Below are 22814 nucleotides of genomic sequence, written 5' to 3'. Positions count from 1 at the left end.
ACCAGACGGGATTCGTAAAGGGCAGGCAATTAAACATTAACGTGCGGCGGCTCTTAAACGTGATGATGATGCCATCGGAGGAGGGAGAGGCGGAGATAGTGGCAGCTATGGACGCGGAGAAGGCCTTTGACCGAGTAGGGTGGGAGTACCTTTGGGAGGTGCTGCGTTGGTTTGGGTTCGGGGGAGGGCTCATCAGTTGGGTTACGCTCCTTTACAGAGCCCCGGTGGCGAGTGTAGTGATGAACCGGCGGAGGTCGGAGTACTTTCGACTGTACCGAGGGACGAGGCAGGGGTGCCCCCTGTCCCCCCTGTTGTTTGCATTGGCGATCGAACCATTGGCCATGTCATTGAGGGAGTCTAATAAATGGAGGGGGGTGGTCCGAGGGGGAGAAGAGCATCGGGTGTCGCTACATGCGGATGACCTGTTGCTGTACGTGGCGGATCCAATGGAGGGGATGGTGGAGGTCATGCAGACTCTAAGGGAGTTTGGGGAGTTTTCGGGCTATAAGCTCAACATAGGGAAGAGTGAGCTCTTTGTATAACAGGCAGGGGACCAAGAAAGAGGGATAGGGGACCTACCGCTGAGGAGGGCAGAGGGGAGCTTTCGGTATCTGGGGATCCAGATAGCCAGGAGTTGGGGGGCCCTACAGAAACTGAATCTGACGAGATTGGTGGAGCAAATGGAGGACTTTAAAAGATGGGACATGTTACCGCTCTCGCTGGCGGGTAGAGTGCAGTCGGTCAAAATGGTGGTCCTTCCGAGGGTTCTGTTTGTGTTTCAGTGCCTTCCCATCGTGATCACCAAGGCCTTTTTTAAGAGAGTAGGTAGGAGTATTATGGGGTTTGTGTGGGCAAATAAGACCCCGAGGGTAAGGAGAGGGTTCCTGGAACGCAGTAGGGACCGAGGAGGGTTGGCGCTGCCAAACCTAGGGAGCTACTACTGGGCAGCAAATGTGGCGATGATCCGCAAGTGGGTTATGGAGGGAGAGGGGGCGGCATGGAAGAGGATGGAGATGGCGTCCTGTAAAGGACCGAGCCTGGGGCCGTTGGTGTCGGCACCGCTGCTGCTCTCGCCGTCAAAGTATACCACAAGCCCGGTGGTGGCGGCAACGCTAAGGATCTGAGGCCAGTGGAGACGGCACAGGGGTGCAATGGGAGCATCGGTGTGGTCCCCGATCAGGGGTAACCACCGGTTTGTCCCGGGGAAGATGGACGGGGGGTTCCAGAGCTGGCATCGGGCGGGGATTAGAAGAATGGGGGACCTGTTCATTGACGGGACGTTTGCGAGCCTAGGGGCACTAGAGGAGAAGTTCGAGTTACCCCCGGGAAATGCCTTTAGATATATGCAGGTGAGGGCTTTTGTGAGGCGACAGGTGAGGGAATTCCCGTTGCTCCCGGCACAAGAAATCCAAGACAGGGTGATCTCGGGTGTATGGGTCGGGGAGGGCAAGGTGTCGTCAGTACACCAGGAGATGAAAGAAGAGGAAGCGCTGGTAGAAGAGCTGAAGGGTAAATGGGAGGAGGAGCTGTGGGAGGAGATCGAGGAAGGTCTGTGGGCTGATGCCCTAGGTAGGGTTAATTCCTCCTCCTCGTGTGCCAGGCTCAGCCTGATACAATTTAAGGTGGTTCACAGAGCTCACTTGACGGAGGCGAGGTTGAGCAGGTTCTTTGGGGTAGAGGACAGATGTGGAAGGTGCTCAGGGAGCCCGGCGAACCATGTCCATATGTTTTGGTCATGCCCGGCACTGGAGGGGTTCTGGAGAGGAGTGGCGGGAGCAATATCTCAGGTGGTGAAAGTCCGGGTCAAGCCAAGCTGGGGGCTAGCAATATTTGGAGTAGTGGACGAACCGGGAGCGCAGGAGGCGAAAGAGGCCGGCATTCTGGCCTTTGCGTCTCTAGTAGCCCGGCGAAGGATCGTGCTAATGTGGAAGGAGGCGAAGCCCCCCAGCGTGGCTGCCTGGATAAACGATATGGCTGGGTTCATAAAGCTGGAGAGGATTAAGTTTGCCTTGAGAGGGTCTGCGTAGGGGTTCTACAGGCGGTGGCAACCGTTCCTAGACTACCTCGCGGAGCGTTAGAGGAAGGTCGGTCAGCAGCAGCAGCAACCTGGGGGGAGACGACGTCCTGGGAGGGGGGGGGGGGCGGAAATGGGGGACTGCCTGGGAGGGTGGATGAGCAAGAGATAACATGAAGGGTTGGGGAAACTGGCAAGTACGGGAGACAGCCAGTGTACAAAGCTATGTAAACATATCATTTTGCCATGTATATATCTTGCTCTGTGCGACTTTCTCTTTTTTTTGTTACGGGGGGGGGGGGGGGGGGTGTTATTGTTTGTAAGGGAGAAAAATTGTGTTAAAAAACTTTAATAAATATATATTTTAAAAAAATTATAATTACCATATCTATACCCTTCAAATTTAAAAAAGATCAACAACCTGCAAGATTTACTGACCTGTATTTGTTGAAGAAAGGCAGTTGTCAAGGAGCACGCAATATGTCTCTTTGGGACAATTCTTGGGGCTTTCTGCTTTGGGTAGGAGAACCTGAGTGGAACATATTCATTCTTCTTAGAATCAAGAACCTCTACGACATTCTGACCATATAAATCTATAGCAGAGGAGGCCACTTGGCCCACAGATCTGTGCTACCCCTCTCAAGCATAATCTAAAATTAATCCTATTTCTCTGGTTTCTTCCATAGCCCCTTATCATTTTATGCTTCAAATGGTTATCTATCATTAACTGAAAAATGAAATGTTCTGCGCTTCGGCTATTGCCAACTTTTGTAGTTCAAAAAAGAATTCTGAAGATACCACTTGGAACGTGTAAAGAAGATACAAGCATCTGGCCTAATTTTTGATTCTATCAGTATCTGAGAACCCTGGAGGAGGTCAAACTCAAGTATGAACTGCAGTTGAGATAACTAGATGAAGGGCAAAGGATATTTTGATTTTTACACATTCAGTGTAGACTAACTTATGGAATACAGAGGGTGAAGATGAATGATTCAGTACTGCTGGTCTCCTTCAGCTAGTGTGAAACCCACAACCAAGCTGCAAACTAGATTTTTGGCAAAAAGGAGAAAGGTGTAGGGAGGGAAGGCTCTGGCATATAATTCCCTATTACAGAGTACATTGGAAGGGGAATCAGCATTTTTCTTTTTTTTAAATTTTAGAGTACTCAATTCATTTTTTTTTTCCAATTAAGAGGCAATTTAACATGTTCAATCCACCTACCTTGCACATCTTTGGATTGTGGGGGCGAAACCCACGCAAACACGGGGAGAATGTGCGGAAACAGCATTATAGCGGCTATGCCAAAATCACTTACACAAGGACCTGGATTAATCTGCTCATGGTAACTAAGCCTGACAATGTATTGGGAGTCTGCTGGCAGACTGCAAGCTTCCCTGCACAGGTTTTTCAACACCAATGTTGGCAACCCTTCATACAGTCAACAAATAGAAATGACAACAGCTGCTGGACAGTGTTATTTGGAGGCTGCACGTGAAAACACTTACATATCCAGAGTTCAGCGCCGATTCTCAACTGATCTGCATAAGCAGCAAGCAGAATCTGCTGAATTCCTCAGCACCATAAGCTGTTGGAATCACAATTTCTGCTAAAATCAGAATAGATTCCCATTTTATGTTAAGATGTCCTGATTGTGAGGAGTTCCTGCCACTGTTATCTACCCAGTGAGGGCTCAATACCAGAAAAATTGTCAAAATTGGTGACTGTACCTACGGGTGATGACAGCTGTTTTTGGGCTTCAAATTGATTCAAGATGACTTACTTGACAATGGAAGTCAGAACCAAGTCACCCACTTTGGTAGATAAGCCCCCAAATGCTCCTGGGCCAGCCAGACTGGCTCTTCAATGGAATCTGCAGGAGTAGGCCCAGGAAATAGAATACTTTCCACTCAATTGCAAACAATCGTTATAGCCAATGACTGTTACCCTCCTGCAAGTTTGAGCGACAGCCAAATCTTCACTTTTGTCAACCTCTGTTCATGTTCTAAATGGACTGTGTTCTGATAGGCAAATTGTGCAATGTTTGGTAACTTCCAGTGCAGAATTATCAGCAGCTTGGTTTGGAGATTTAAACATGGAGGCAAGTCTTTAAGACTGTATGACACATAGCTGACTGAAAGAAATGAACAACTTATTTAAAGAAATGGAAAATGTCTTGCAGAGTAAGGGTTATCCTTCTGAAACAGGGACAGAATGGAAAGTACCTTACACTTCACTCAACTAGCTTATATCTGACTGGAGTGAATAGTGCCAACATGGAAGTGGAAAATGTTGTATGTATTAGGACAGGTCGGTCTCACTTCTAGCAATCAAATTTAAAAAATTAAACTGTATAATTCATTTTTGTGCAATTAATTCTGCTGTATAAACTACCAATACATGGTGGCTATAGAAAATTCCTGAATTTAAATTATGCAATGGAAATAATCTTGCAAAGCAAACTTTGTGCTAGAATAAATGTAAATCAGTAAATTTTAATTGCATACTTTGAACTGCGTAGAATACACTAAACTTAAATTAGATAATTATGCAAAAATAATTTATCTATAATATTTTACAAACCTCGGGATGTCTGTGACAGAAAGGGCAACTTTCCGTATATAATTCAAGCTCATCTTCATTCTTGTTTGCTCTGTTTTTTTCCAACGGCTGTTGATCATCTTCTTTCTTTCTTGTACTGGAAGCACAAACCTTACAATCTGCGGTTTGCTGAGATACTTGAAGAATCTGCACGTCTTGCTTCAGGTTGATGTGGGGAACTCTGTGGCATTCAAATTTCTCTGTACCAAATGTGGAATCTGAACTTCCAGATGTCATTTCAGATAATCCTTGTTGATTACTGCAGAAGCTACATTCTGTTTTTTGGACAGGTATGTCCTCCAATCTTGTAAGAACCACTTCTTTTGTAAATAATTGTCCAGTGGTGGGATAAATATTGGACTGCGCTGACAATGTCATACATTCTTGTTGTATTGAACTCAGTAATTTGTCGCTGTGGGGAATTATTAAATCTGAACTGAGTTTTGGTATAGTCCTGGACTGTTGGTTCACTTCGCCAGTGTTAGAATCCAATGGACTGGTTACAGTACTCATTTGCGGAATAGGAAAACTGAGTTCAAAGGGCAGATAGGAACACTCCCGTGTCTCTGTGGAGTCATTTAGATAATCAGTTAAATTTCCCCACAAATCTTCGGGTAGGTCTATAGAAATGTCATCAATTACATTTTGTTCCTCTATGCCTTCTACATGTACATTTTGTTGCAAACCATCCTTTATCAAAGAGTTTGGATAAACAGTAAAGTCGCTGGACTCTGATGTATTATGAATGGATGCAGCTTTCTGAAGGGTATTCTTTGGAGATAAAAATTCATGCTCTTTCTTGTTACTTTGAGTCATTAAGTGTTCACTGCATTTTGTAACTGAACCATCAGTCTGCTCTGAACCAATTTCCCACTCACTACCATGCTTTGTCATAGCAATGTCCCCTGAATCCAAAATTTGAGAATTTCCTAGTTGGTCCTCCCAGAAATTATTTTCTGATTTCTGGAGAGGGCATTTCTGAAGTTTTTCAGGAGCCACTTGCTTCATAGCTGTCTCGGTTCCTATAGAACAGCCTTGACATTTGGCGATCCCATCTTCTGAAAATGTTGTTTTATCCTCTTCTGGTGTGGCTTTCCATATCTCTTCAATTACTCTGGAGTTTAAGTCATCCTTCTTTTCAGAAAGGCTCTCTTGACAAATTCCAAAAATTGGATTCCACTTTCCTGCTTTGATCTCATCTGTTTGAATACCATGTTTCATTATCTCTAATTTTTCTTTTGCAGCCATGACCGGGAGTTCAATTAAAAAGCTTTCATCCAGCTGTAGATACTCGCTGCCAGGGAGCAAACTAAGTAGGTCATCTTCTGAGCAAGCAGTTGGGATGTCTGTAGCCACATTTAAACTCAGCTCAATTGGATAGGTTACTGTGTCAATATCGTTTAAATTACCAGGTTTACATAATGAAGACCAGGAATTACAGTCTTCGCTAAATATATTTGAAAAACCGGATGTATTTTCACCAGAGTCTTCACCTTTGGTAGCAACTGATACAGAAGATGGAGATGGTTCTAATGAAACATTCTCACCGTGTGAATTATTTTCCCAATTAGTTGTTTCACCAGAAAATGCAATGTCATTTTGATCTTTTATAACGGAAAAATAGGAATCTTTTTCACTGGTGTCTGAATGATCTTGCCAACCAACATCTTTATCTGACAAATCCTTGCAATGTGGTTGTGCTCCTGTCTTACCAATTAAAGACAAATCAGAAGTTGATGACAACCAATGTTTAACTTGATCTGAGCTGAGCTGATTGGTGTAGGATTTACCTGGAGAACTTAAGGCTTCCACTCCACCTGCTGTTGGGCCATCCTCCCATATATTCAAAGGTACTACATCTAATGCTGCGCTATATTCCCCTTCAAATCGAGTTAGATCTTCATCTTTGCTTCCAATAAGGTTAAGGATTCCACTGTCTTGTTTCAAATCAAATGCACCAGAATCTGCCATGGATTGATTAATATCTCCTTCACAGATGAGGTCCACTGATTTCTGAAGATTATCCAGTGAATCCAAATTTGTTTTAGAACAATCTAAAATCTGAGTCAACTCTTCTTTATCAAGCAATGCTGGAATATCAACAAAATGACCATCAACGAATGCACCTGTCCAGAGGTAATCACTAGGACAAGTGTCATCAATGCACAGATCCCTAATGGATGCTGGCAGCTTTTCTAATAGGTCAGTATCGAATGAAGGTAAACTACTCTTGTAAGCAGTTTCTAATTTACTTTTTAAATTATTAGAAATTACGTTGTCCGAAAGAGGCTCAGTATACCACTGAGGTTCTTCTTTGAACTCCTGTCCATTGTCTTTAAACTTCAAATCTGTTGCAGTGCTCAAATCTGCATTTTTTCTACTTCCAACTTTTGTAGACCTCTTCCATCTTTTATTATTTCGTTGCTTGTTCAACCCACCACCTTTGCCAGTATTTTTTCTTAATGAGGGTTTGTCAGTAGAGCACAGAGATGCTCTAACCTGACTCTCCTTTGGTGTTTGGTTTCTCTCTGCCACCCATCTCTTGCACTGGGTTTGTGGAATTTTAGAAGTTTTAATTTCCTCAGGATTTTCAAAAAAGTCATTTTCAGCTTCGCTGGAGTCAGAGGAAATAGAACTTGAATGAGTTGTTGACTGGATTGATTTTGTTTTCTCTAAACCAAAGATACTGTGCATCATTTTTGTTACTTTTTCTTGAAAAATGACCAAGCCTTAAATGTGTTGAAAAAATCACGATGGTTTCTCGTAGATTTGTTCAATTCTGATGCAAAATTATACAACACTTGTATTAGGGAAACACGTCAGATTTTCCCAAACTGCTTTTCCTTGCGACAGAAGAAATTTTCTCAGTCAGTCTTGAAAAGCCTTTAATACACCTAAAAATAAGTATTTAATAAATATTAAATAGCACAGCAAAATTTTTAGTATAACTCTTCAGATTGTTTTGCAGTGAAATAGAGTGGTAGCAAGCAATAAAAAGGATTGTGTCTGATACCCAACTTCAGGCTTTGTGGTATTTGTGTGGAACAGACAGGTACCGTCATTAGTTCAATGTTCAAGCATTAGAAATGTGGATATTGCAAAATAGATCAGCTGGTGTTCCTGCTCCTGACTGCTGTCCATTAAGTGCAACTAAAAAAAGCAGACAGATGAATGCCAGATAAGAACTGGATTATGTTTGATTGTGATCAGAAAGCTTACAAATGGTTCACTGTTCAGGGTATACAAAGAATAGCTGTTTTGTTACCCTTCCAATTTTAATAGGTCAATGCAGCGCAAGTCAGAAGTCCATTAATGATCTAGATTAAATCACTGAGTTGGCTAATGTAAATATAAAGCTATGTTAAATACTGAAGTTTAAATGTAATACCAATTTATTGATATAAAGTTGGTGAAATGCATCAACAAAATATAACCTATTCAAAGAGGCTCATTTGGGTATAAAAAAGCAATAAACAAACCTGTTAGAAACAGTGGAATCTTAACAGACTGAAGTCCAAGTCCACCAACAAATCTCAAAAAGACGTTTGCTCATGGCCAGGTTTTGTTCTCTTAAGGCTCTCCAGTTGGTATCCCATTCTCCATAGAATCCCTACAGTGAAGGAGACCATTTGGCCCATCAAGTCTGCAAGGACCCAGGCCCTACCCCAGTAACCTCACCTAACCTGGAAATCCCTGGACATTAAGGGGCAATTTTATAATGGTCAGATTTACTCTCCAAAACCTTATGCATTTCTCTCAACGCTGGGTCCATGCAAGGGGAGAGATCAAACTGAGTACCATCTAATTTCCAAGCAATAATGCTTTTATTTAATTGCATCTTTAACTTCAGTGTGAAATATCACAATGTATTGAATTATTGACATTATACCCCAAGTTTTAAGTGTGATTCCTTTCAATGCTATTAGAACCACCAAATTTGAAGTCCAATATACCTGCAGAAAGTGCTGCTCAAGACTTAAGAGTAGGAAGCAAAAAGCCAGCAGTCCGATGCTGTAGTTAGATATACATTTATGCCACAGGAGCCAAGCCAGATTCAAAGAAACGGTGCAAGTTCATGTAGCAGTATGAAAGCAGAGTGAAACGTGACCAGGACTAGATGGGGGAGGGGGACAGCAAAATTCTTCACAACATCAAAACAGTGCTCAATATAATTAGGGCATAATGTCAATAGTTCAATACATTAATACATTGTGATATTTCACACTCAAGTTCACGGTGTGATCAAATAGAAGCATTATTGCTTGGGAATTAGATGGTACTGAAATATTTGACCTAAAAAATGAATACAAGGGTCAATTTGCATCTGTAACACAATGGAGTTAATTTTATTGTGCTAGCAGCCAGCAAGAACGACAGTGTAAATTTCATTCCATCATGATGGACAACAGTGGAAGGGAATTTGGCCAGCTTTGCCACGAGTAACTAAAAGAAAATCTGCAACGAGGACAAGAGGGGCAACAGATCTCCAAAATTAAAGATATCCTATGCAAACATTATGCTGTTCATTGCGATTTGATGCCAATATCGTGGCCAGCAATTTCATGGAGTGGGTAGGAAAAGAAAGAAAAGGGCAGGGAGATAAATATATATGGTGCAAGTTTTATGTACCGGAGAATATGAGAGAATGTGCTCACTCCACAGATCACAGTGACATGGTAAAACCAGTTCAACTAAGATCCGCTGAAGTTTACAGCGTATTCACAATTTGTTTACACTACCTGAATTAATTTGCTGTGATCCATCTTTATAATACTTACAACTAATATTTGGCTATCCACTGTATTCTGTTCTTGTATCAAAATTGCCAAGCTCTCAAATATAATTTCCTCTCCTTAAATTATAGGTATAAGGCACAACACAAAGTGACATGCATCAAACCAAATGCCACCATACAGCTGCGAGGAAGCACCATGCTCTAGACCCATACAACTTTAGAACTAACAATTGAAAATACTTCAATACAGTAACATGATCACATAAGGCTTTCTTAGTTCAGGACCCCATCCTAATACACAAGTGTGCTATTAACTTGTAACATACTCCTACTGTTTAATCTTATGTAATTGCTCCACCATTGGAACAAGTGGCTTCTATTGTTGAGACCTTAATCTCCAATTGTTCCCCAATCCTTTCTGCCTCGCAGCCTAATTTTTCTCCTCTAAGGCACTTATTAAAATTTCCACTGTCTTTAACTGTAAGACTGTGTGTCCAACATCCAGTATTAGATAAGCAGAAATCTCCTCTAACAAAATTTTAGGACGATCAGATATTATGTTCAGTGTCTATCATAAACTCAGTTTTTTTTTAAAGACAATTACTCAATCTCTCGCTCTGTCAACTGTGAGGCTTTGCCAGACTGTTCACAAACAATGTAGCATATCCTGCCCAGGTTTGAGCTTCGGACTATAAAAGCAACATTAGTAAGACTATCTTTCCACCTCTGCAACATCACCAAACTCCACCCTTTCTCAGCTGAAAGCTTCACGCAAGCTTTTGATACCTCTATACTTGACATTGTAACATTTCTGGTCTATTCTGCCCATCTCTAATGTGGAAAAATGCGAACTTATCCACTTTGGCAGGAAGAATGGAAAAGCAGTATACAATTTAAATGGAGAGAGATTGTAGAACTCGGTGGTGCAGAGGGATCTGGGAGTCCTGGCACATGAATCATAGAATTTACAGTGCAGAAGGAGGCCACGAGTCTGCACTGGCCTTTACAAAGAGCATCCTACACAAGCCCACGTCTCTACCCTATCCCCGTAACCCCCACTTAACCTTTTTGTTTTGGACACCAAGGGCAATTTAGCATGGCCAATCCATTTAACCCGCACATCTTTGGACTGTGGGAGGAAACCGGAGCACCAGGAGGAAACCCACACAGACACGGGGAGAACGTGCAGACTCCGCACAGACAGTGACTCAAGCCGGGAATCGAACCTGGGACCCAGGAGCTGTGAAGAAACTGTGCTAACCACTATGCTACCGTGCTGCCCCTGAATCATAACAAGTTACTATGCTAGTACAGTAAGTGATTAGAAAGGCAAATGGAATACTGTCATTTATTGCAAGGGGAATGGAATATAACAGTAGGGAGGCGTTACTGCTGCTGTATAGGACCTTGGTGAGACAACATCTGGAATACGGCTTTGTCTCCTTATTTGAAAAGGATATAACTGAAATAGCAGTAAAGAGAAGGTTCCCTCTCAAGTTTACTCCTTTCTTTCTCATCTAACTATCATCATAACTCTCTATTCCCTTCTCCCACATGAGGTTTATCTAGCCTACCCTTAAATGTGTCTATATTGTTCACTTTAACTAATCCCAGTGATAGTGCACTCTCCAAGCTTGCAACCCTCATAGTAAAGATATTTGTACTGAATTCCTTTTTTGATTTCTTGGCAACCACCGTACATTTATAGCCTCAGCGTTTGCTCTTTACCATAAATGGAAACGGTTCCTCTGCGTCTACTCAGGACTTCCGGTGACGGGATGTGTGGAGCTGTCACACATCAGGTGGCTCTCTTTCATTCGACAGAAAAATAGGCACTTTTGGTCAAATTTAATCCACAAAATTAGACTTAAATATCCCTCACCCTCAACAATAGTAGGAACAACAAAAATGCCAGAAAGCAACAGTTTGAGGGGCTGTAGGGACATCAGCAATTGCGGCAAGGGACAGGAGCGGCGAGCAAGCAGGTTGGCGGACCCACGAGGCGAGGGGTCCCCGGCCTCCCCAGACAGAGGGAGACCGGTGACCCTGAAAACAAGCCCCCCCCACCCCCCCAGCGATGGATGATTTTCCTAACCAAGGAACTAAATGCAATGAAAAAGCTACAGTCAAGGTGGCAGTGGCGCTAGCCGACATGCAGCCGGCACTTAGCGGCACGGGGAGGAGACGGGGAGCACAATACGAGAGCTAGAAAAGGTGTCGACGGATCAGAGCGACCGAACTGTCGCCGGGATCACGAGGTTGGTGGAAACCCAGGGGAGCCTGAAGGGGAAGATCGAGGACCAGGAGAATCGGTCAAGGGTATGGACCCAACTGACTATGTGGCCCAAATGCTGGGCAAGCTGGTTGGGAGGGACAGCTTCCCCAAACCGTCAGAGATCAATAGGGCCCACAGGTCGCTCCGACCAAAGCCCAGGGCCGGGGAGCAGCCGAGGGTGATAATAGCCAAGCTGCACAAATATCAGGACCGAGAAAGGATCCTTTACTGGGCTTGACGGACAAAGGCGTGCAACTGGTAGGGACATAAAATAAGAGTGTACGAAGTCATTGGGGCAGACCTGGCAAAGCGCAGGGCCGAATTTAACCACGCAAAGGCAGCCCTGTACAAGAGCACTTTCAGATTCGGGATGTTATTCCCTGCCAGGCTCTTGGTAACTTACCATGGCAAAGAACCGTATTTTACTGCCCCAGCAGAGGCAGATGAGTTTGTCCGTAAGAATGTAAATTCCGTAAATTCTATGAATCTATGATCTATACTATCTGGACAGGCAGCAAGGGAGGTAGCGGTGAGGAAGACACAGAGAAAACAAAAGGAAGAAATTAATACTTTTGCACGGGACTGCATCGCCTCGCTATGAAAGAGGTAACAGCTCATAGGAACAAGGGGGCAAGGGCAACAGAGTGGAGGAGACAGTAGTTACACTAGCAGAACGGGCATGGGTGGGGGGTCAGACTGACCCTGGGAGAGGGCTCTCACACTAGCGGGAAAGCTAGCTCCAGGAGGTATGAGAGAGAGGGGCCGCGACAGATCTCCCACTGGGGAGATTGCATCTGGCCGGGGGTGTGTGTGTGTGTGTGTGTGTGTGTGTGTGTCCCTGAATAAACGGAAACCTCGAGTGCAGGGGCTCACCCACATGGCGTACACATAGTTGCCGGCCATGCTGCGTGGCCCCATGACAAAAGGAAACAGTAGAGTGCAGGGGCCCGGCCTCATCGTGAGAACGGTGACCACAGCCATTTTGGACAGCCCCATAACAAAGGGAAACCCCTGAGTGCAGGGGTGTGTCCAACAGGTAAGTATGATTAATCCCGCAGGAAGGTGGGGGGGACAAAACAAAACCATCAGAATAGTCACCTGGAATGTCAGGGGACTTAACAATCCAGAGCCTTTGCCCACCTGAAAGGCATGAAAGCTGACATAGTCTTCTTCCAAGAGACACACCCGAGGGAGAAGTACTTGCTGCGGGTAAGTAAGGGCTGGATGGGACAGACCTACCATGCCGGTTACGGGACGAGGGCCAGGGGGGTAGCCATACTGCTAAGTAAGAGGACGATGTTCACTGCGACGAGGACGGTTACAGACAAAGAGGGACGGTACATAATGGTCAGTGGTGTCCTGGAGGGGGCACCGGGAGTCTTGGTGAACATGGGACAACTGAAAGTTTATAAAAAAGACCATGGTGGAAATCCCCAACACAGACACGCACTGACTGATCATGGGGGGCACTTCCACTGTGTACATGACCCACGGATGGATAGGACAAACCCCAGAACGGGGAAAACAGCAGGCATGGCTAGGGAACTGGGAACGTTTATGGAGCAGGTGGATAGGTGGACCGATGGCGGTTCATGCACCCGGGTGAGAAGGAATTCTCGTTTTTCACACCAGTACGCAAGGTCTACACCCACATTGACTTCTTTGTAGAGGGAAAATCGGTGCTTCCAGAATCAGTAAGAGCGGAATACTCCTGTAATCTCAGACCATGCTCCACATTATGGTTGGCAAGGTCTTCTGCCAGAAAATATCACAGGTCATAGGAGAGTACATCACTAACAACCGGATCAGGGAATTCTCACCTTCCATGTTCTGGGAGGCACGGAAGGCTGTCATTAGGGGAGAAATTACCGGCTATAAGGATCGCATAGACAGGGAAGCGAGGGCGGCTCGGCAACAACTCATCCGACTCCATCCTGGAGGTTGACAAGACAGTACTTTAAGGCCCTGACTGTACAGTTTCTGATGGAGAGGAAAAGCTACAAATGGACTTTAACCAGCTATCCTCCAGGAAAGCAATGTATTAACTCCGCCAGACAAGGGGGACATTTTACAAGTTTGGGGACAGGCAGCCGCCTGCTGACTCATCAGAAAGTAGGTAGCCACAAGGGAAATATCTCAGGTAAAGGATAACAGAGGCAGACTGGTAGCCGAACCAAAAAAGGTCAACAAAGCATTTGAGGCCTTCTGACTGATTGATTGATATTTATTATCACATGTACCGAAGTACAGTGAGAAGTATTTTTCTGCAGCCAAGGGAATGGACACAGTACGTACATAGTAGACAAAAGAATAATCGACAGGGTATATTGACAGTGGTGCATCAACAAATAGTGATTGATTAGTGCGGAACAAGGCCAAACAAGAGCTGCATAGGGCGTCGAGAATAGTGTTCTTACAGGGAACAGATCAGTCAAAAGGAGATTCGTTGAGGAGTCTAGTAACTGTGGGGAAGAAGCTGTTCCGATGTCTAGATGTGCGGGTCTTCAGACTTATGTATCTTCTGCCTGGTGGAAGGGTCTGGAAGAGGGCAAAGCCTGGTTGTGCGGGGGTCTCTGACAATTCTGTCTGCCTTTCTGAGGCAGCGGGAGGTGTATACAGAATCAATGGGAGGATGGCAAGCTTGTGTGATGCGTTGGGCTGAGTTCACCACACTCTATGGTTTCTCGCGATCTTGGGCTGAGCAGTTGTCATACCAAGTTGTAATGCAGCCGGATAGGATGCTCTCTATGGCATCCTATCCGGATGACTGTATACGGGGACTGTATACCTTGGAACCTCTATGATGTGGAATCGGGGAATGAAACTGTTCCTTGATGGACTGGACATACCAGTCGTGGGGGATGATAGATGGAGGGAGCTGGGAGCACCATTAGGACTGGGAAAGGTCATGGACAGCATCAACTCCATGCAGGCAGGGTAGGCGGCGGGGATCCAATGGGTTCCCAGCGGACTTCTACAAAAGAATTTGTGGTGGCACTGGCCCCACACCTGCGGGAAATTTTCGCAGACTCGCTAGTGAGAGCACCCTTCATCCAATGCTAACACAGGCCATCATATCACTGATACCCCAAAAAGGACAAAGACCTAACGGAATGCGGACCCATTTCGCTGCTCAATGTGGATGCAAAAATACTTGCAAAAGTTCTGGCCAAGCGGCTGGCGAACTTCGTACCAGAGGTGGTCGCAGAAGGCTAAACGGGCTTTGGTAAGGGTAGACAGCTAACTGTGAACATCAGGCGCTTACTGAACATGATAATGACCCCTCAGGGAGAGAACAGCAGAGGTGACCATCTGCCTGGACGCAGAAAGGGCCTTTGACAGAGTCAAGTAGAAATGCCTCACTGAGGTACTAGAGCGGTTTGAACTAGCGACAGGATTCACCTCATGGGTGAAACTCCTACACAATGCCCCGTAGGCGAGCGTATGGACCAATGCCACCAGCTCGGAATACTTCCAGCTGCACGGAAGCACAAGGCAGGGATGCCCGCTGTCTCCGCTCCTGTTCACCTTGGCAATCGAGCCGCTGGCGATTGCCCTGAGAGCAGCAAGAGGCTCGAATGGTATCTGAAAGGGGCCTGGGGGCACAGAGTCTCACTGTGCGGATGATCTGCTTCTATATGCGGATGATCTGCTTCTCTACGCGGATGACCTGCTCCTCTACATCTTGGACCTGCAAGGCGGCATGGAAGAAATTATGAAGCTCCTGGGAGAGTTCGGAGCCTTCTGGGGCATTCAATCTGGGCAAATGCAAAGTTTTCCCAGTGAACCGAAGAGGGGGAGGGACAGAGTTGGAGGGTCTAACATTTACAATAGCCCAAAACAAATTCCGCTGCCTGGGGACCCAGGTTGCCCACGACTTGACACGGATCCACAAGTGGAACCTGACCAGTTTGGCCAGGGGTGTGGGGTGGAGAGAAATCCAAGAAATTGAAAACAGCACTACAAAGGAGAAGAAACATGGGAAACCTGGCCCTCCCGAACTTGCAATACTGCCACTGGGCAGCCACAGCGGAAAGAGTGAGGGGACGAGGAAAGGACCCAAACACAAATTGGGTGAGGATGGAAGAGTCCTCATGCACAGGGCCGACCCTGCGGGCCCTCACCATGGCAGAGCCATCATCCCTACCAGCAAAACACTCAAGCCCAGTGGTGATAACGACCCTGAGATCTTGGAACCAGATGAGGCAACATTTTGGTCTGACAGATATGTGTATCATGGCCCCCACCTGCACAACCATAGGTTTGCACCAGCCATACTATAATCCACCTTTAAGAGGTGGAGACAGGATGGGGGACAAGATGGCTAGGGGCTTTTACACAGGTGACAGCCTAGCGACCTTAGAGGAGCTGACAAAGAGACTGAACCTACCAAACAGGAACGAACTCCAACATCTCCAGGTCAAATACCTTCTCCGCAAAGAGATGACTACATACCCTCGAACCCTGAAAAGCACAATGCCAGAGGGGTTATTGGATGTGGACAGTCTGGGGAGGGGAAACTGTGAGGATCTGTACGGACGATGTTTAGAAAGGACGCGCTCCCCACTGGATGAAACCCTGGAAAATGGGAGGAAGAGCTGGGGATGTTTTGTGAGGGCCACCAAGAATCCAGCATGAGTTGAAAGATAGAAAGAAATAACATTTATTTACAATAACATGTGTGTGTGTATATATATATATATATATATATATATATATACACACAACAGCAGCAGCAATTTCCTTGCTGCTCACTCCTCTCTAGCTGGTTCCCAACTGGCCAGCTTTATTTATGCAGGGAATCTGCTAATGATTTCTCCATATCTCCTCAGTGGGGAAACTCATACTCCCAAAGGATTGTGGGATTGTCATTAGTCCTCAGCCAGTGGTAAGCAGGCAGGTTATAACATCCATCCCCCACAAAGTCCAAGGAACCCACCGAAGACCCTAACGAAGGAGTTCGTCGGACTCGTTTTGCCGCAGGCCGGACACCATTTGCACAAGGCGCTGGATCGGGCGGCGTGTAACGCGACGGTGAACGGCACTTCCGCGATGAACGGAGTAACGGTTGTACATCCACGGCCCGTGGGCCTGAGGACTCCCCCTCTGAGGCACCCCGTGTCTCCATCTCGGAGTCGGAGTCTGCTATCTCTGTCATCTCGGCGTCTCGATCTCCACGCTGTTCTGCAATGACCTGCGCAGGCTTTGAGTGCGGCACCAGAGGAAGATTGTGAGGAATACTCTCCACTGTGTCTGGTCTCTGTGGCTGTAGAAATGAGCTCCGGGGGTGGGAATCCTTGGAAGAGGTGGTCTTCTGGACCAAACGTGGTCTACATGCTTGCGCTGGAGACGACCCTGGGCTTGCACCTGGTAAGAGATAGGGCCCATTCGGCGAAAGATAACGCCAGCGACCCACTGGGCACCACCAGCAAAATTTCAAACGAACACTGGGTCACCGGGTGCAAACTGCCGAATCGGCCGATGCTGAGAAAAACCATGTCCCTGCCGTTCTTGAGTGCGGCGTACTTTTGCGCCAATGTCCGGGAAAACCATGCTAAGGCGGGTGCGAAGTCTCCGGCCCATTAGGAGTTCTGCAGGAACGTCTTCCACGCTAAATTCTGACAGCTTGTAGGAAAATGCCCGCAACTCGCCTGGGAGCTGTCTATGCCGCCTACCATACAGGACTATGTGCCGAACTTTTGATAGGACTGGCTCTGTCTGGAGCCACTCACGGATCTGTAATGCCGTGACAGGCAAGGAGCCTATAAAATTTAGGGTTGCAACCACCTCACCAGTCGTGAAGGCCGACATGGGGCCGGTCGATAAAGGCAATCGGCTCAGTGCGTCGGCATTCGTTATCTGGGTTCCTGGTTTGTGCTACAGAGAATACTCTTAGGCAGCGAGCAAAAAAAGCCCAGCGCTGGATCCGTGCGGAAGCCGGGCGGTATTGGCTTATCCTCTCGGAAAAGTCTCAGCAGAGGCTTATGATCAGTCACGATAGTGAAGTGGCAGCCATACACATACTGGTGGAAAAACCACCGCCAGGTCCTCCTTCTCGATCTGCGCGTACTTCTTTTCCGCTGCAGTCAATGTGCGGGAGGCGAAAGCTATCCGCAGCTCAGCCCCGTTCTCCATCTTGTGGGACAGGACAGCCCTAATAACATATGGGGATGCATCACACGTGATGAGCAAAGGCTTTCCAGGATCATAGTGGGTTTGTAACCCAGACGCCGACAATTGTTGTTTTACCCACCGGAAAGCGGTTTCTTGTGGCTGACCCCAAACCCAGGTGTGATTCTTCTTAGCAGAAGGTGCAACGTAGTTGCCAGATTGGGGAGGAACTTCCCGTAATAGTTTACGGGGCCGAGAAAAGAACAAAGATGCGAAGTGTCAGTTGGGACGGGGGCCTGTTGAATTGCGCGCACCTTCTCTGCGACGGGGTGCAAACCTTCGCGGTCCACCCGATAACCCAGGTAGACTACTTCCTTCGTCTGAAAGACACACTTTGTGGACGTAAACAGACCCCAGCCACTGAAAAGCATCGAAGGACAGCCTCCAAATTTTCTAAATGTTCCTGCTCCGACGTCCCTGTAATCAAAACGTAGTCGCGGTAAACCTCTCAAGATGCTCTCCATGACGCTTTGAAAAATAGCGCAGGCAGAAGATACCCCAAAGGGCAACCGTGTATATTCATACAGGCCCCGGTATTAATAGTTACAGATGGCCGGGAGGCAGGGTCCAGCTCCAACTGCAGGTAGGCGTGACTCATATCTAATTTCGTGAACGAGAGTCCACCTGCAAGCTTCGCGTAGAGATCCTCTATGCGAGGCATTGGATATCGGTCGAGCCGGGACGCTGTAAGTTTATAGTTACCGCACAAGCGAACTGTGGCATCTGACTTCTTTACAGGTACAATTGGTACTGCCCAGTCAGCGAAACGGACGGGCCTGATAATACTAAAGGCCTCCAAATGAGTGAGCTCCCCTTCTACCTTCTCGAGCAAGACGTAAGGCACCGGGCGCACCCGGAAGCAGCACGGCGTGGCTCCTGGATCGACTTGGATAAAGGCTACGGCCCCTTTTACTTTCCCCAAACTGGGCTGGAATACATCTGGGTACCGTCCTAGCACCCCAGTCAACCCTCCAGAACCTGTTTGGAGGCTGTGCTGCCACTGCAGCCGCAAATGGCGCAATCAGTCCCGACCCAACAGGCTGGGCCCGTGACCACGCACCACGATAAGTGGGAAACGCCCCTCCTGGCGTCCATAAAGAACAGGGGTCATCGTAGTTCCTGCAATGCCCAATGGTTCCCCCGTGTAGGTGGCCAACCTGGCCTGTGTGTCGGTTAATGTAAGGGCCTGTATACCCTGCTTGATGCGGTTGAATGTCCTCTGGGTGATCAGGGAGACCGCTGCGCCAGTGTCCAACTCTATCTCAAGCGGGTGACCATTGACCCGTACTGTCACCTTAATGGGGGCCATACGGGGAGCTGCCACACAATGCAGCTGCAGGCAGTCGTCTTCCGTCTCCACGTCCTCGGGAGTAGTCGCTGCAGGTTCATCCAAGTGGAAGGTACGGCCCCAGTTTCTGTCGGAATGGCGGTGCCTCTGGCGCCTCCAGGATCGGCGTCCGCGACGGGGTTGGCGCCCACAGGTCCGACACGGACATCCATGGGTTCTGGAGAAGGCTCCCTTTGGGGAGGAACGTCCGACGGCCACTGGCGTCGATCCGGACGTCGTCTCGCCCAAGGTACCCCAGGGGTGTGGGGAGACGCTTTTGGACGGAAGGAGTTGCGCCCCAAGGCGTGCACCTCCATTTCCTGTAACTCCTGCACTCCCCGTTCTGCGCTCTCTCGGGACAATACTATTTGAATGGCCTGTTGAAAAGCCAATGTTGGCTCAGCTAACAACTTTCTCTCGGAAGCCGCATTGTTAATACCATAAACCAAACGGTCGCGTAACATTTCTGACAAGGTCTCACCATAGTCACAGTACTCCGCAATCCTGCGTAGCCTGGACAGAAACTCTGCAAGGGATTCTCCTGGGGTCCTCTAAGCGGTATTAAACCGGTAACGCTGGACTATCTTGAACGGGGTTTGGTGAAAATGTCGCCCCACTAAGTTCACAAGTTCATCAAACGCCTTGGTGTCCAGCGCAGCTGGGTACGCAAGGCTCCTAATTACCCCAAACGTATGCGGGACGCAGGCGGTGAGCAAAATGACCACCTGGCGCTCGTTTTCGGTGATGTTGTTTGCCCGGAAATAGTAACGCATCCATTGTGCGTACTGGTTTCAACTTTCCTGCGCAGCATCAAAAATGTCCAAACGTCCATACAAAGGCATGGTGTAACAGAAAAGCAACTTCCAACCTGTATCCAACAAAAATCCAGGGAGGTGGCTTCAGCAGCATAGACAACTATCCACTTTAATCCTCGTCTCCCGTTTTGTGAGGGCCAAGAAGAATCCAGCACGAGTTGAAGAATAGAAAGAAATAACATTTATTTACAACATATATACACACACACACACACACACACACACACACACACACACACACAACAGCAGCAGCAGCAACAACTCCCTTGCTGCTCACTCCTCTTTTGCTGGTTCCAAACTGGCCAGCTTTATTTATGCACGGAATCTGCTAATGATTTCTCCGCCCCCCTCATTGGGGAAGCTCATACTCCCAAAAGATTGTGGGATTGCCATTTGTCCCCAGCCAGTGGTAAGCAGGCAGGTTATAACAGGATGGAAATAGGGCAGAGATTCTGCAGCTAAGCACTGTGCAGGACCAACTCCACCTCCAACTCCACCTTCCCACTTATGCAATTGAAAGTGGTGCACAGAGCACACCTGACAAGAACCTGAATGAGCAGGCTCTTTCTGGAGGTGGAGCACAAATTTGAACATGCGAGGGTGGTCCGGCCAACCATGCCCACATATTCTGGGCATGCCCCAGACTGATCAGGTTCTGGACAGCCTTCTTCAAGGCAATGCCCAAGATTGTGGGGGTGAGGGGGGAGCCGTGCCCAAAAGTGGCAGTCTTCGGGATATCGGACCAGCCAAAACTATTCATGGGGAAGAGCCCTTGCTTTTCTAATCGCCTATGGAAGAATCCTGCTCGGCTGGCGATCAGCAGTCCCACCCACAGTTGCAGACTGGCTTGCAGACCCATCGTAATTTCTCCACCTGGAGAAGATCAAGTTCATCATCCGAGAGTCAGAGGATGGCTTCCACAAAGCGTGAAGGCCATTCACAACTTTTTTTCCAGGATCTATTTGAAGCCAACAGCCAATATAACGGGGCGAGGGGGTAACGCACGGGAGCCAACAGGACCACAAGGAACAGACAGGAAATGGGGAGGGGGGGGGTGGCTGCCGGGAAAAGGAGGGGGGAGGCCAGAAGACAACATACACGGAGGCCAGAGAGCCTAGAGCAAGAACCTAGGAAAAGGAATCACCAACGGAAGGCCGGAAACAGGACCCGGGGGAGGGGACACCGCCCACTTGAAAACAACGAATAACTAATCATTGTACAGTGAAGGGCCTGGGAAAGGACCCTGAAACGGGTGAAGGGCGCGAGGCAGAGGGATGGGGGGACCAACACAAAGGAAATTGATATGTACGTTATAATCGGCACAGTTGCCCATACGACTTGTATAGCGTCTAATATGTAAAAAAAAAAATTCAATAAAAACATTTTTTAAAAAAGGTTACCCTCTCAACCTTTCCTCGTAGGCAGAACCTTGCATTTCTGGTGTCATCTTTGTTGGGGCACTTGGTTCCAAACCACAGTACAACCGTCCAACATTACAACTACGGTCCAAACATTCCAGAGTTGAGGTGGGAGTCTACCCTTGACATCAAAACATTATCGGACAGAATGCTTCACCAAGGAGTTATAACAAAATTGAAATCAATGGGAATCTGGGGGACACTCTCCACTTATTAGAACCATATATTTTTTTAAAAATACATTTTGAAGACCCAATTATTTTTTTCCAATTAAAGGGCAATTTAACGTGGCCAATCCACCTAGCCTGCACATTTTTGGGTTGTGGGTGAGACCCATGCAAACACGGGGAGAATGTGTTAATTCCACATGGGCAGTGACCCAGGGCTGGGATCGAACCACTGTGCTACAGTGCCGCCCTTTGGAGCCATACCTAGCACAAAGGAAGATAGCTGGAGGCCAATCATCTCAGCTGCATGGCATTGCTGCAAAGGTTCCTCGAGTAGTGTCGTAGGCCAAAACATCTTCAGCTGTTTCATCAATTACTCTCCTTCCATCATAAGGTAATAAGTAGGAATGTTCACTGATGACTGGACAGCGTCCAATACCATTTGCTACTTTTCAGATACTGAAGTAGTCAGTGTCCATACGCAGCAAGACCTAAACAACGTTCAAGTGTAGGTTGATAAGTGGCAAGTAACATTCATGCCACACAAGTGCCAGGCAATGACCATTGCCAAGAAGAGAGATTTCAACCATGTCCCAGTGACATTCAATGGCATTAACGTTATTGAATCCCTACCATCAGCATCCTTACCACTGACCAGAAACTCACCTAGACCAGCAATATAAATACAGTGTCTACAAGTGCAGGTCAAAGGCTGGGTATTCTGTGACAAATAACTGACCTTCTGACTCTCCAAAGCCTTTCCAGCATCAACAAGGCACAAATCAGGAGTGTGATGGAATATTATCCATTTTCCTACATGTGTGTAGCTCCAGCAACACTCAAAATAATTTAATGCCGTTCCAGACAAAACAGCCTGTCTGATCTGTACCCCATTCACAACTGGCGCACAGCGGTAGCAGTGTGCACCATTGACAAGATACACTGCAGCAACTTGCCAAAGCTCCTTTGACAACACCTTCCAAACTCGTGACCAATACCATCTCGAAGACAATAGCAACAGGCGCATGGAAATACCACTACCTACAAGATACCCCTCCAAGCCAGCAGCATCCTGATTTTGAACTTAATCTTTCATTCATCACAATGACTGGGTCAAAATCCTGGAACTCCCTTCCTAACAACATTGTGGGTGCACCAATAACACATGGACTGCAGCGGTTCAAGAAGGGGCCTCAACACTACCTTCTCAAGGGCAATTTAAGGATGGACAACAAATGCTAGACTTGCCAGCAATGCTCAGATCCTATGAACAAGTAAAACAAAGTCTCTCTTA

The 22814-nt window shown here is 47.0% G+C and overlaps 1 protein-coding gene across 2 annotated transcripts in view; it reads right to left on the bottom strand.

Annotated features, from left to right (window-relative positions):
* LOC140426869 (uncharacterized protein KIAA0232-like) overlaps positions 1-22814 on the bottom strand; it is a 103911-nt gene that overhangs the window by 11264 nt on the left and 69833 nt on the right. For both annotated transcript variants that reach the window (XM_072512111.1, XM_072512110.1), the window contains exons 4-5: positions 4595-7506; positions 2453-2543 (exon numbers count right to left, since the gene is read on the bottom strand). In XM_072512111.1, the coding sequence (XP_072368212.1) occupies positions 2453-2543; positions 4595-7309 (2806 nt within the window). In that variant the 5' untranslated portion in view covers positions 7310-7506. The remainder of the gene's footprint in view (positions 1-2452; positions 2544-4594; positions 7507-22814) is intronic.

Source organism: Scyliorhinus torazame, chromosome 7 (assembly GCF_047496885.1).
Source record: "Scyliorhinus torazame isolate Kashiwa2021f chromosome 7, sScyTor2.1, whole genome shotgun sequence".
In the NCBI taxonomy this organism is placed as follows: domain Eukaryota; kingdom Metazoa; phylum Chordata; class Chondrichthyes; order Carcharhiniformes; family Scyliorhinidae; genus Scyliorhinus; species Scyliorhinus torazame.
The sequence above is the reverse complement of the archived record's forward strand: the minus strand, read 5'-3'. Positions and strand labels throughout refer to the sequence as shown.